We start from the raw sequence: 14,540 nt of genomic DNA, 5'->3' as shown, positions 1-14,540 counted from the left end.
ACCTCGGGGGACCCTGGCTCATCTCTGTAAGACTTCAAGTGTGCTCCAGTGTACTCAGCTCATCTCAGAGTACCAATCTGATGGTCCTGGATAGCACCCCATCCTTCTAACCTTGGCCTGTCATCCCACAGCTTGTCACATGCAGGACAAATATTATCCCCCTTCCCCTTCAATTCTAGGACAATCTAGCTTGTCTATTGCAGATCTACAGGTGTCTGTCCCCTTCCATTGACACGGAGGAAGGTCAAAGAGATAGAGCTTCAGAGCTCAGTTATAGCAGATGGGTTGAATCCAGGTGTGTGCAAATAAAGACCACAATTATCTCTGAGGAACTGGCTTATTTGGTGAGGTAGGGATTTGTACTGAATCCAAGGAGGTGGCTGGCAATGCTGAGTTTCCACATCATGAAGTGATCAAGCAGATGGTCACATTTTGGCTGTTATGTGTTGGGGTTGTCTCCATGGGGTATTTGAGACCTTATAAAAATATGTGCCGATACAGACTGAAAGTTGTTGTGGAATTATTACTGTTAGGAGGTCTGCCTTCTCCATGCCAACAACAGCTAGAAGAGATGCCCTTGCACAGTAAAGAGAGCAATATCTGATTAGCAGGGAATAAAACCGTGGCATCAGCAGATCATGCAAATGTTATGGTTGCAAACTGCCAAGAAGCCTGTTGTCAATTAATTTTCTCACAAACCATTCTGCAGAAAATTCTTCTTTGTCACTAGCAGAACAATGATGGCAGATTTCATTACTTCTGGAACAGCAGACTGGGAAGTGGTGTGTCCAAGCAGACTTGCCAGCAGCCCAGATGAAGGCAGGGTGTGCTCATATATCTTCTCTTTGTCTGCTTTCTGGTCTTTCAGGTATGAACTAAGTGGAACAGAAAATAAAATGTTCATTCTCTTATTGGCCTTTTTTATCCTTTTTTCTCCTTTTTTCTTTTAGCATAGGTGATTGACAGACCTTTCTCAATTTCTTTTTGCAGATTGATTTATTCAGGAGTAACTGTCTTCTTCTCAAGGTCTACTCCTTGGTTGAAGGGTGCTCGACGTCCCCTGGTATTTGGTGACTCCCACTGCTGTGATTCTTGTAGATTGTCAGGAAATCCAGTCCAAGCCTTGTTGTGAACAATTTCACTTTTTCTGTGACCCCTGTTTTTGTCTCTGAGAGCAAAAACTTTAATACTAGTCAGGTTAGCCCTGAGCCTGCCTTATAGAGAAGGTAAATTTCTGATGGAAATCACAAGTTTTTGTTCAAAGGAAGTAGCAATTTTAAGCCCTTGGGTTACAAGGATGAAGAGTCTAAACTAAAAAATACAAGTGTAGAAGTTACTTAAAGCAAGGATCCCGTTTGGCCTGTTCTTTCAGGTTTCTTAGCCAGGGAACTTGTTCACACATTCACCCCACAAACACCATCCCTTGAAGAAGGACTTTGGAGACATACACTAACCTGCATAGGCACAATTTAACTTGAATATAGACTCAAAGAAACAGCTAATCACGACGAGAGGTATGCAAACCTTTTATTGTGGTTCTATTCAGCAATTACCATCACTTGGCTCTTGAAATATCCCATCATGTCTCAATAATCCTTTCCATCCACCTCTTATTTTTTACTAAAGAGGAATTACTTAAGCCTTGATGATAAGTATTCAGCATCCAAGAGTGTCTTAGACTTATCTGGGAGTAGATTTGGAACAAGAAGGAATCTTGGTGTGATTTTCTTGTATCTTTATTCTTTCAGGACTGAATTGTTGGTGTTATATCTCACTTTAGAATCATAGGATCATTAAGGTTGGGAAGGACCTCTCAGATCATCAACTCCAACCATTAACCAGGCACTGCTAAGTCTATCACTAAACCACGTCTCTAAACACCATATGTGTTAGTGCCTGGATGGTGACTCCACCACTTTCCTTGGCAGTCTGTCCCAATGCCTGAACACCCTTTCAGTGGAGAAATTTTTCCTAATATCTGACTTTCCGCAGTGCAACCTGAGGCCGTTTTATCTTGTCCTATCACTTGTTATCTGGGAGAAGAGACCAACTTCCCCTGGCTACAACTTCCTTTCAGGGAGTTGTAGAGAGTGATAAGGTCCCCCTTGAGCCTCCTTTTCTCCAGGTTAAACAACCTCCTTCCCTCAAACACTCCTCATCAGACTTGTGCTCCAGACCCTTCCCCAGCTCTGCTGCCCTTCTCTGGACACACTCCAGCACCTCAATGTCTTTCCTGTCATGAGAGGCCCGAAACTGAACAAGGTGAGGCCTCACCAGTGCCCAGTACAGGGTGACAATCACTGCCTTCGTCCTGATGGCCACACTATTGCTGACACAAGTTGCTGTCTTGCACCATAAAGTCTAGGTTTGCTTTGTTGTAAATTTACAGAGTACGAATGCAGCCAACTAAATTTTCTCCTTTTTGTAAAAACACATAATTCTTTCCTCCCTCGTTCTTAGGAGTTGGCTTTAAAAGTGCCTTTCAAATGCCTAAGCCAAGCGAGATGAGACAAAGCGAGAGAACAGAGATTGACTGTCTTGTTTGGGGATTATGTCACTCATCTGGGCCTGAATCCAGTGACATCTCAATTCAATCTCAATTCAACAAATATTGCCAGAGCAGACTAACAGTGCCTATGTAGGCACTGCCTCACCCCCAGTGCTTGTGCTGCATGGTGATGCAGAGACTGTGCTGGACTGTGAACCAAGTGGGCGCTAATTCTCTCTGACAGACAGAGGAATTAACCCTGGAACTGGATCTAAGCAAGTATGGGTTCTCTTTCCATTGATCTACTGACAGGAGGGGGATATTTTTCATCATTTGTTAATGCAGGGAGTTTTTTTAATTTTCTTTGCTTTATTTTCCCCCAGGGCCTAAAAAAAGTGATTCAGGACAAATAGAACATTTTATGTCAGAGTATTTTTTTTTTAACTTGTCTTTTTCTAGCAAGAAAAGGATGGAGAGTTGGATGTAAGTTTTTCAGACTTGAGACTCTCCAACTTGAACCTGAATTTTACAAATTCGTGAAGAAATTTTCCTACAGAAAATCCTTAGGTGCTTAAATGTAATTTGGTAGGCTTTAAAGACTTCGGAAAGAATTTTAAAGAAATATTTAGAGAACTGTAAGAAGAACCTAAAAATTTCTCTGTAAAATAACAGTCTCAGTATGCCACAGTCCGAGGGGGGATGAGGCCGTGACACAGCACGGATGGGTCCGGAGACAAGGTAGAGGTGCAACTGGGATACTTTATTGAGGGGCGTAGGGGTTTTATGAGTTTTAGGTGGGGAAAGGGCTAGAATATGGGGTGGAACATGAGACAAACAAACAGGGGAACAAATCGGGGTAGGGACATAGGCAAAGGGGGAGGAACAAGGGAGGAGTCGGGGAAGGAAAGGGCGAATGGTAACTGTCTCCTCTCTGCAGCTTCTTCAGCCTCTCAGAGAGGGGAGCGGGGAAGCAGGGAGCAGGCTAACTTGTGGCAAGCCCGGGCATGCCCAGGCTGTGCACTGTGTAGTGTGGATACAATGCAATACACATATCCAAACCCACATAATAACGGCAAAGTCCATATAATAACTGAAGGGTCCATATAATAAAGTCCTGTCAATTGCTGTATGTTTTTCTCCACGCCTGGAACCTCTCCCATCCTGAATCTTGTTCCTTCACATCAGTAAACACTCTCACATGAATTCTAGATGCTTTCACACAGTCCTACTCTAACATCTTACACACTCAACTTGTTCACATTCTTTTTTCAGTCCATAATTAACTAAGAGAGGAAACAACCAGCATGATGGAGCCTCGGTTCCCACCCCCAGATGTTTTCTCTGCAAGGCTGAGCATGGTATGCCCTCATATTTGTTGTTTATTCTTCAAAGGCATCAAGCCAAAGATAGCCACTTGAGCTTCCTCTTTAGACAAAGAAATGATTAATTGGATCTTAAAATAGGTGGGGTGGATTTGTCTCTGGGCACACCCACCTCGCATCGCTGACTCTTGGGGGAATCTGCAAGCCTAATTTTCAGGCTGATAACTCCAGGTGAGATGACATTTTAGGTAGTCTTAACATTAAAAAGTCAATTAAAAATATATGTAGACGTCTAAACTGACTGACAGACATCTAAGAATTTCTCCTTCTACCTCAAAGACAACTTTGAAAATCCTACTATGCATGCGTGTGTAAACATATTAACATTTAACAGTTTTCCCTTAGAAACTTTTGAAATTTTATTACGCTCAACTTCACAAGTGTCACCCTAACAATTTTCTTGAGAACTTTTTTGAACTAAAACAGCTGAGAAAGTACTAACAGTCTATACTCAGAGAAAGATGAGTGCACCAAGCTTATTTAGTATCGAAGCATCTTTTTATTTGCTGAAATGTTTACTGGAAACTAACCTATAATTTAGTGCAGGTTTCATGCAATAAAACGTGATTAGAAGCCAGTACTGAAAAGTTCACCATGATAATTCTGGAGTGGGAAAAAAAAGGTGAACATTGTAGACATTTATCTTATAACACCTTTAACAGAAGAGCACTCAGTGAGGCTTTGGGCTTTCATAAATTCTAGCCAATAATTTTCATATTGAATCCTAAGGACTTCAGTTCTTCATAAGTAATTTTACTGAATTCTTTTTTTTCTAAAAGAGCTTTTGAATTTTTTTGTTGTTTCTGTAAATCAAGATCCTGATCCATATCTCTTTTACATCAGTGTAATTTAATGATCGTGGCATTCTGAGTATTTGTTATGATTGATCTGTGTCTTATATAAAATGATCTGAAATAAACCATGTAGTCATTTTCTGTTCTTTTGGTCTGCTTTGGTTTCAGTTTTTTGGCAGTGATCACTTTAATGTCTGTTTCCCATTGATTCTATTTCCAATATTCATATATACTCAGATTATCCAGCAAATATTCCCTGTTATCAGCACCAGCTGTCAGTCATTCTCACTGTATTATCACCTTCTTTTATAGCTTACAAAAATCTCTTTATATTTTATTGAAAATGGAGACAAGATAACTCAGAGCTAAATCCGATAAGAGCTGATGTATTTTTTTACCATTGTCTCCACTGAAATGTGCTACAGGTTATTGAAACACAGATTTTTAAAGTTATGCTATACACTCATTTTCAGTGGGTACTTCTATGTCATTACATTAAACACTGCCCTGGAACAGACACCACAAAACTATTTGCCATGCTTCTGATTGTCAGAGAGGTCCCTGAGACAGGTTTGATCTGGGCCAAGTAACATTCTCACAAATAGTTCCCAGGCACAGTTTAGGGTATATGATGGGCCAGCAACTGTTCCCAATAGGAAATTTTGACATGGTCACTCTCTTTTGAAGGCTGGGAGAATTGAAACATATGGATTTTTTCTGATAATGCCAGCTGGCCTCCAGAATAAGGAATAAACAGTGGCACAGTCTTGCTAACTGGTACAGCCGTTGCTTCCAGAGATGAAAGATGCATAAAACCTTAGGAGAATGGGAATGCAAGCTACAATTTTTTTTTTCTTCCTTGCTGCATATAGATTCTGCTTAGAATCAAATAGACTCCATTTTCTTCCTTGGAATTTCATGCACTTACAAAACACCTGGAGTGGGATTCATTTGAACACATGTAACTCTGAGCTAGCTGTTTAGACACTTTTTAGTTGACAAAAGAGGAATGCGTTTAGGGGAACAATGCATTTCAGTGTAGGAGGGCTTCTAAATCAGGACAGATGAATTATGACTCAATAGTGCACATTTCATCCCATTGACTACAAAGAGAACCTACAATGATGTGCTGAGGGAACCAACTCAGACAGTTATACTGTGGATAGTTCACCCTTTATTTCTTCTGGCTTCTGTGAGTTTTAGAATTTCAATTTTGCCTTCTAGTTTGATTTTTTACAAAGCTTTTACTGTTTAGCAAGAGTTAGTTGGCATCATAATGCTGAAACCAAGGGAGTTACAAAGTAAGCTCAGGATCAGTCTGCTGTCTTTTAGGTTTTCTGTGAAAATAAATGTTTTAATCTGTGTAATTCCTTTTTAGTCTTCACTTTAAAAAAAATCCCTTCATCCAGATACTTTATTTCTTTCCTCTTTGTCTATTTTACATTTTGCATAGCAATTATGATCAATATACATCTTAACTGTTCTCCTTCAGGAATTTCCCTCTAACTTTTCACTGTCTTAATGACTTTATGTTTCAGAGCCTGCTTAATAATTCTAAGGCCTTTCCAAATTATTCTTTTCTGTTGATGAAGACCAAAGAGCTATAACATACTCATAAACTTCTCCTTGGAGTAGTAAATTCAATCATGTATTAATAAACACTCACTCTCAATTCACTCTTTGCCTGTAAACTCTGGAATATTTCTCCCCTATTAGTCAACAGAGACTCCCAAGCTGTCTCAATTCAGTTGCTTGTTCAGACTGTCAGAATAAATAATTAACACGGTTCAGTAATTCTGTGCTTTTCTCCCTGTAACAGATTGATAGAGGTGACATATGAATAAAAAAGCCTCTGATTCTTCCTAAATCTTCTGAGGTGCATAGGAACTTAACCCTCATCTATCAATGGGATAAGGTATCCAAATACATTTGAGTTTCTGTCCAAAGGTGAATTTAAAAAAAAAAAAGTGGTGTATGCTTATAATAAAAACAACATCTATCTTAACTAAAATGTCTGGAAGTTAAGTTTTTCAATCAGTGTTCAGCAAGCATTTTCTGTGAGGTCAGAGTCTTGTTCGCATCAGGAAGAACAAAAAAAAGTAAATATAAATGGAAAAGTTTAATTCAGAAAACTTGGGCTTTGCTTGATCTGTGGCCGTGGAAAGACGAGATCGAAGAATGTTATTTTTCTCCTTTCTATCTTTCAAAAGACGAGGTGCAGATGTGAAGGAACATAATTTTTTCACATTTTCTGCAAGCACGCACTTTGATCTAAACCTGTAGTTCATCTTGGAGACCAATTTACAGCATCTTAGAGTGGTTGTGTGCTTTAAGATGAGTTCAGATCACAAAAGGTCGCATATTTACTAGAAGGGTTGTCATTTGAGAGAAGGAAAGGTGACAAAGGATGTCCTTCCAATAACAGGGTACAACCCCTGTTTGTTGTGCCACATGAGACAGGCAAAGCTTTGCAGCCTCCCTTGTGCTTTTCCTTTTTCCCACTCTATTGGATCAGATTGCCAAATTTTTTTTTTTTTTTGAAAAGAGGAGATGGGGAAAACACAGAGCATTTCTCTTTCAGATATAATGCCAGCAAAACATATTGCAAGTTTTAATAGTAATGGGTTTGGAAAATACACTTCTCGAATTTAAACATCTTTAAATACATTTCACTGTTTGTTTCTCTGGCAAAACAGACCTAGTTGTACCAGGCAAGAAGGTGTAAATTGGAAACTAAAGTAGGGTACCACTCATAGTAATTCATTTATCTTTCTGATGAGGTTACATTCTTCCAAAGTGAAGTGTCCTAAATTCAGAAAGAACTCAAATTACCATGAAATTTCATTGTTAACAATGGACCATTAACTTTGAAAAGCCACTTGGCAGTAAATATATTTTACTAAAATATTGTCCAAAGGCACCTGTCAGCATTAGAAATGCATTAGCAGAGGTTCTTTATAGCTTGAAGACTATAATATATGTTGTTTGAAAAGATTCAAATGCGGGGGAAGGAAGATGTTCTCTCCTGTGACACTAAGCTAAACAAAAATCTCATTGCAAAAATAGCGAAGAGTATTGAGCTGCAGTGTTGTGGTAGTGGCAGCAGCAATGCTCTCAGTTCAAAAATGTGAGGGCGTAGGGAACATGAAGAGCCTGAAGTGCGAAGAAATATCAGCCCACTTTCTTTTCTTATGCAACATATCTAAACACACGTAGGTGAACACAGTAGATATGTTTCCACAAAATTAGCTGCACACCCACAGCAAATCTCATTCAGAATAACACTGCACAGTATTTCAAGAAGCTGTGCTTAAAAATAACAGCTGAGACTATCAGAGTCAGTGAGAAAAGGCAAGTTATTTTCTATCGGAAAATTCATATTTTGGTTATGTTTTTCAAGGGATGCCTTAATTCTTTTACTGTTTCCAGTTTCAGGTAGCTGAAACTTTTAACCAATCCCAGATTGACTAAAATTTCAGATGTCAGCAGTCAAAACTGTTTGTTTTGGTTTTTTTTCCAAAAAAAAAGTGTTTGCTGAAAAGTAGAATCGATGTTTTTCTTTTGTTTTTGTCAAACAAGCATTGCCTCAGGGGGGAAAAGCATGTGCTCTCATGTAGAAATTCTTAAGCTGAGAATGCTTTCAACAAATTGTTTTCAGATCAGTGAGGCTTTAGAAAGGAAAAATTGAGGAACATAAATGCAAATCCTCCAAACTCTTTGCATAAATGCCATAATGAAGCACAACTTTATGTCACACTTCCTCAGCTACTGCCTTGTGGTCTCAGGGCATCTAGAAGTGTCTGAAAAGGGAGTTTCCTCTACTGTAGAAATGGATCAGCCCATAGAAAAGATAAAGTTATGGACACCAACAGTGGTTGGGAGTCATCTTCCCTACTTTCAGCCAAGGGGAAAGGAATCTATATCAAAACGATCACCTCTGCTCCCTCTCTGGGCACTGGAGAGAGAAAGGAGACCCTCCATGTAACTAAGAGAGGTACATCTTTTTGCTGAGAAATATTAAGAAGTATTTGATAATAATTATGGCTTCTTTATTTCAAAATAATATGCAACAACTTAATCATGTTAGATAACACGCAGGATATAAAGAGATTTTTTTCTCTCAAGTTCCCCATTTTCTTCCCTATAATGACTGATCTTAAAGAGTTTAGTCTCTCAAAAAAGTCTTTATGAAGACTGCTGTTTAGGTGAGACCTGAAATTTTAAAGTATCACAAATCTTCAGAGTCTAAGAAAAAGTAAATAGACATAGTGTGTGTTTCAAGAGAGAGCTTTGTAACTGCTTGGACACGAAACAAAAGTGGCTAATCTCAATAGTTAACACCTTTGAGTGGAAAAGGTGTTCCAACAGAGCTTTGAAATTCCACATATATTGTTTGCCATGTAGCACAGTTTGGGTTGAAAGGGATCTTTAAAGGTTGTCTAATCCACTCCCCCTGAAATGAGCAGAGATATCATCAGATAGATCAAGTTCTTCAAAGCCTGGTCCAATCTGGCCTTGAAAGTTTGCAGGAATGGAGCATCTACCACCTCCCTATGCAAACTGTGGTAGTGTTTTACCACCCTCATTGTAAAAAGCTTCTTCCTTACACCTAATCTAAATGTGCCCTCCTTACATTAAAAACCATCGCCCCTTGTCCAATCATAACAGCCCCTGCTAAAAATGTCCATCCCTATCTCTTTTATAGGCCCTGATTTTCCTCAGAATCATTCATGGTGCTGTCCAGACCTAGTGACTAAATTTTCAAAATATAATGTTGAAGTAACTGCAGCTGTCTGGAAGAAAATAAGGGATCTAAATTATATTTTTTAGTAGAAATATAAAGTGAAAATGGTTTTAAGCACAAGCCAAGTCTGCAGAACAAACAGTAAGGTTGTTCTAAAATATCACTTATGAGTTTAAGTTTCCCATTCTGAGGGTCTGTGAAGTATGACATTATTTAAATATACTGCATGTCATAAAATGTGAACATTGCTCTAGACTCTAGGTTGTGATTCAAGAAAGCATCCCATTAGGAAATACTTAAGCATGTATTTAAATGATTGTCTTTTAATGCATGTTTAAAGCTAAGCATGAACAGAGATGGAGTTATGTCTGTGCTTAAATACTTTGCCGAATTGTCATCTCAATTATACTGTCTTAAACCCAAGTATACATCTGCTACAATTTCTTAAATTGCTTTGGATTCACTTCTGTATAAATGACCTCCATTGGTTCAGCTTCATTTTATTCAAAGTAGTTCTCTAGTCATCTAAGAAGTTGCACCAAGGATGAGGCTATCCTGATGGAAATTAGGGAAGGGGTGATTTTTTTCTGTCACAGCCCTTAGGCAATATAAATACACTGTCATTTCAGTAATTCTCTACAGAACTATTTAAACATTCCTATGGCGGAAACCAGAGGTGAAACATTCATGAAAAACAACATAGAGGAGACCAAAAAGATTTTTTTCAAGCACATTTAAAATGGTTGGGGTTTGTTTTGTTTTAAAAACCCCTGAGAAAAAAAATTTCGGTATATAGGTTGGCTACCAGCAAAGAAGTCTTTTTTTTGTTTTTAAGTATATTGGATTTAGCTTCCTTATGAAATGTTTGTTATGTTCTCTGTTCTTCTTTTGAGGCCGTAGGGATTTTTCAACCTCGTTAAAATGTGCCATCTGCTAGAGACATCCGTTATAAAATTACAACAGCATAAATTTATGTGCCTGTTTCATTCTTAGGAGAAACACCAACACCTTGAAGGTAAAAGAAAGTAGCAGGATTTTAGAGACCAATTTTCATAAATTTGCTTACCTCAATTAACACAATAAAGGCAAATAAAGCAAGTTCTCACTAGCACTAAATAGAGAGAAAATAGTTTCCCTTGTGAGGCCATCTAAGATTATACAATTACTCCCATCCCAATTTCCAGTTCACAAAAATTTAATTTTTTCTTGGTTCCTCAAAGTATGGAATAAATAAAAATTAAAAAAAAAAGAAAAATAGGTATAAATATTCCCAACTGCATAAAACATTGTACCTTTGCTAATACTGTTATTTAATTATATGGCAGTCAAAATCTTGTGCTATTTTGCACTAAGGAAAACCTTTTGCAGAGCCTGGCTCTTGCAAGACCACAGATGTGTTGAGGTACTTTTTATTCCATTGCATTTATACATTCTTCCATGAAAGATAAATAGCATCAGATCCCCCACAGGGTGTTAGGGAACATAACCCTACAGAGTTAACTGGAAGTATTCCTATTCATGTCAGTCAAATAGCTAATCCATAGGCTTTTTTCCTTTTGGCAAAAGTTGTCAACAAAGAAATAGATTAAAGTGATAAATCATGCAATATTCCCTGGTTGTGGTGAATGATGCTGAATGCAATTATCACAGAATTCTACAGCAAAGCTTAGATGAGATTTTGCTCTCATATTTTAGCCTCCCAGGCTCCAGCTTCACTGCTCAGAGTTGTACACAATTCATTAATTTAAAAATAGAGGAAATAAAGTTTTAGAGAGATCGAAGAATAAGAGAACACCTTCAGTTTGCCAGAGTGGTGGGGGCTCCATGTCTTTGCAAAGGAGATCATCTGTTTTGAACCTGTTTTCTCCTATCCTGAGCTGACTGCTTCTCAAAAATACCACTAAAAAAAAAATCAACAGAATTATTTTCATGGCCAGACGAAGTCATAATGAAAATTGTTATGAAAAAAGCAATATAATAACTCATATGAGTAGTGATGGAGTAACAAGTGATGTTTAATGCTGAAAAATTCTGGATCTAGCAGGTGATTTTTGTCCTACATGTTTTCAAAGAAAGGCTCATCAAGATTAGGTCCGCAACAGCCTGGAAATGGGAAGGGTAAAATGACTCTTCAGCTTCTGCATGGAATCTGGCATTCAGTTTGCATGCTGCTTCCTGGCTTTTTCCCACTCAATTTTAAGCAATTAAGGAGTATCTACACCAGTATTTTTCGTGCTGGTCTTCCTTATAATCACTGGGAAGAGTGGTTACTGATATCAGAAACACCTGCTGGGAACCCTTCTTTCCCTTTGGCTATAGAGAGCCTTGAGCAAGCAGGAATCTCAGAGTGCCTCAAGTTAGGAGAGAGCAGGAAGAGCCTCAGGATACATCAGAGAAAGGTCTTGAATAGATGATATGATGAATTTCCAGGAAACTAAACATGAGTTGAAGAAAGGGTTTGGATTCAGAGGCTGTTCCTGATGACTTTCTGTCTTCAAAACCCAGTGAGAAAGGAAATTTTCATATCATGCTCTGAGGAGAATAAAAAAATGAGGCAAAGGGAATGCACTATCAAATATCAGAGGAGTATGTGGATCAGGGAAGGAAAAAAATCTGGTCATACCAACTTCACCCTCACAGTCTTTTTCCCTGTGCTACAAGGGGATACTTAAGAGTTGCTTTTGTGTTTGAGTAAGGAGTGTGTAATCATTAGAGGAGTGAGGTGCAATGCTGTGGAAGTAGGAGTGAATGAGAAATGAACTCACAACAGAAAGAAGAAATGTGTTTCTCAGCAATGACTAGGATGTCCTGAAGGGTCAGCCATGCTCTCTGCAGCCCAAGGGCTGCAAGGGGAATAATTGCACCAACAGGTGCTGGAAGTGGGAAAACATGCACATAGTGATGACAATGGTGGGTTTTTTGTTATTTTTTCAACATGTGGCTGCTGATTGTCAGTGTTACAGGCTATGAGGTGGTGAGAAGCCTGGAGTGTGTACACCACTTCCATCTCACTAGAAAATATTTTCATCGTGGCCAGTCCTTAAATAAATTCAATTTTCCTTTCCCTTTGGCTTAGTTCTTCGCCTCTCTATGCAAGTTCCTTTTCTATTTTCTTTTGGTTTGTTTTTTTACCCCTTTGCAAGAGCCAGGTTTCCTTTGGGGTGTCCTTGCTGACAAACTCACTGGAAGTGTACCTGCTGCCAAGGGCTTCTCCCCGCTCCCATACTCTCCTCATGAATGTGTTTATTCCTCACAATCACATTCCTTCCCAGTTGCCATCTGCCTATTGCCTATTGTCTGACCCAATGCGGTGGCCTTGGGGTATAACACGATCGAAGCCTTCATTTTCAGATATTTTCAGTCAGTTTGGGGTACCATCTTGAAAACATCTCCATCTGTGCTTTTGACAAAGGCCATGAATCTGGGGCTCACAATAAATTCAGTGAAGTTAAAGTAAGTAACAGCACAAGGAGGATAAGAGCTTCCCATCTTTCTTTCTTTTTCTTCTTCATTCAGTTGGTTCCAGAAATTCAAAAATTTCTATTGTCAGTACTGGAAAGGAGGTCACATCAGAAAGTCACAATGGTGCTTTTGTTATTGTCTTCTACAAGAATTTGTTATTCTTTAAAGTTTTGCTTGAAAACTGCCAGCGCCAGCTGCTTTTCCTCATGGAGGGAGGATCTCTCAGTACACCCTCATGCAATGTGGTATTAAAAACCTTCATAAAAACCCCAGCCTTCAGCAAACCTGAAGTAATACTCTCCTATCTCTTGGGAGTGGAGTAGGCATCATTACTGTGTCAGGAGACCTTCAACCCTCATCTGCCAACACTGTGAAATTCACTTGGTTTAATCAGCCCAGAGAGAATGTTCCTATTTTGCCAGAGCTCAGATTCAGCTGCAGAAAAAATTGCAAAGCTCTCACAAATGAAATGAGACATTTAAATTCTACCCTCAGAAATACAAACATATAAATATATAGATACTTCTAGTTTAAGATAATTTTCCCATCTCATTGGATAAAGTAACTAAATGCCAGCCTGATTAGGGAATTTAAAATTTTGATATCTAGTTGCAGTAAGTGCACTAAGTTTGTGGCAATTAAAGACAAATCACATTATTTTGCTCTCAAGCAGAGCTTAATCTCAGGGATGCCTGGATTATTATTCCCAGAGGTGACTTTTACAGTGATTTCTAAGACAAGAGAGGAAGATATTTGGGAAAAAAAGAAAGAGAGGGGAGGGGAGGGGACAGGAGGGGAAGGAAGGGGAGAGGAGGAGAGGAGGTGAGAGGAGAGGATTTGAGGGATTAATTTCCATTCCTTTTTGTTCTCATATATCTGTTTCCAGAAAGTTAAGTTTCTTAAGTCGCCAGCTAATGCCTTATGAAATTCTAAAACAGACAGTTTTTCTACTACCTGTTTTTGCTGTGCAATTTTCCAGCATTGAGGTTAGAAAACTGAGCCCAGCAATACTTGGTAGCAATGCCATCCTGATGCATATGGACACTCTGCTGATACGTGTGATTGGGTCTGTGAGCCTGTGCTGTGTGAATCAATGGGCTCCATTGGAGCGTCACCCAGGGCTGGAAATAGTGCTCAGGGAAAAGTATTTGGGTAAAACAGCAGAGCTGAATTTGTGGTAAGCTTCATCAAACCGAGACTGACTGATGTTGACTCCACCACATAATTGTGTGCTACTTTGAGCTGGAAATTCTAGTCTAATAGAACTGGAAATTTTTACATCATTCCTCAAGAGCACCAGAATTTAAAATAGGAAAGAGAGTATGGAAAAATTGCTGTAGAACTTTGTGTCGCTCTGTTGTGTTATGTATGCTGTGTTATGATAATAGTAGGTAGGATGATAGCAAAATCCTTTTTGTCACAATCTAGCCCTGCTTCATTGTCTGTCTGGCAACTAGGAAATTCAGAACAAAATATAAAAAGTACCCTCTGGCAATAATTTGGACTAAGCTCAGGGAGGCATTTAGAAAACAGAGAAAGTTGGTGGTTTCCCTTTAGACTTCTATCATCTTGCTTTCTTTTACTGTTATCAGTTGGCATTAGTCCTCCCTTGTACAATGCAAAGGAAACCAAGACCGCCAGGACATTTTTCAATGAAGCCAAGTGCTATT

The 14,540-nt window shown here is 38.8% G+C and overlaps 1 protein-coding gene across 3 annotated transcripts in view; it reads right to left on the bottom strand.

The window, feature by feature from the left end:
- PTCHD4 (patched domain containing 4) overlaps positions 1–14,540 on the bottom strand; it is a 79,783-nt gene that overhangs the window by 18,133 nt on the left and 47,110 nt on the right. The window contains exon 3 of one of the 3 annotated variants that reach the window (XM_017813002.1): positions 7,377–7,470. The exons of the other annotated variants lie outside the window; for them this stretch is intronic. Within the exon in view, the coding sequence (XP_017668491.1) occupies positions 7,415–7,470 (56 nt within the window). The 3' untranslated portion in view covers positions 7,377–7,414. Of the gene's footprint in view, positions 1–7,376; positions 7,471–14,540 lie in introns of those variants that run through there. 3 annotated transcript variants of the gene reach the window in all.

The sequence above is a fragment of the Lepidothrix coronata genome, unplaced genomic scaffold (genome assembly GCF_001604755.1).
Source record: "Lepidothrix coronata isolate B3197 unplaced genomic scaffold, Lepidothrix_coronata-1.0 Scaffold39, whole genome shotgun sequence".
Lineage (NCBI taxonomy): Eukaryota > Metazoa > Chordata > Aves > Passeriformes > Pipridae > Lepidothrix > Lepidothrix coronata.
The sequence above is the reverse complement of the archived record's forward strand: the minus strand, read 5'-3'. Positions and strand labels throughout refer to the sequence as shown.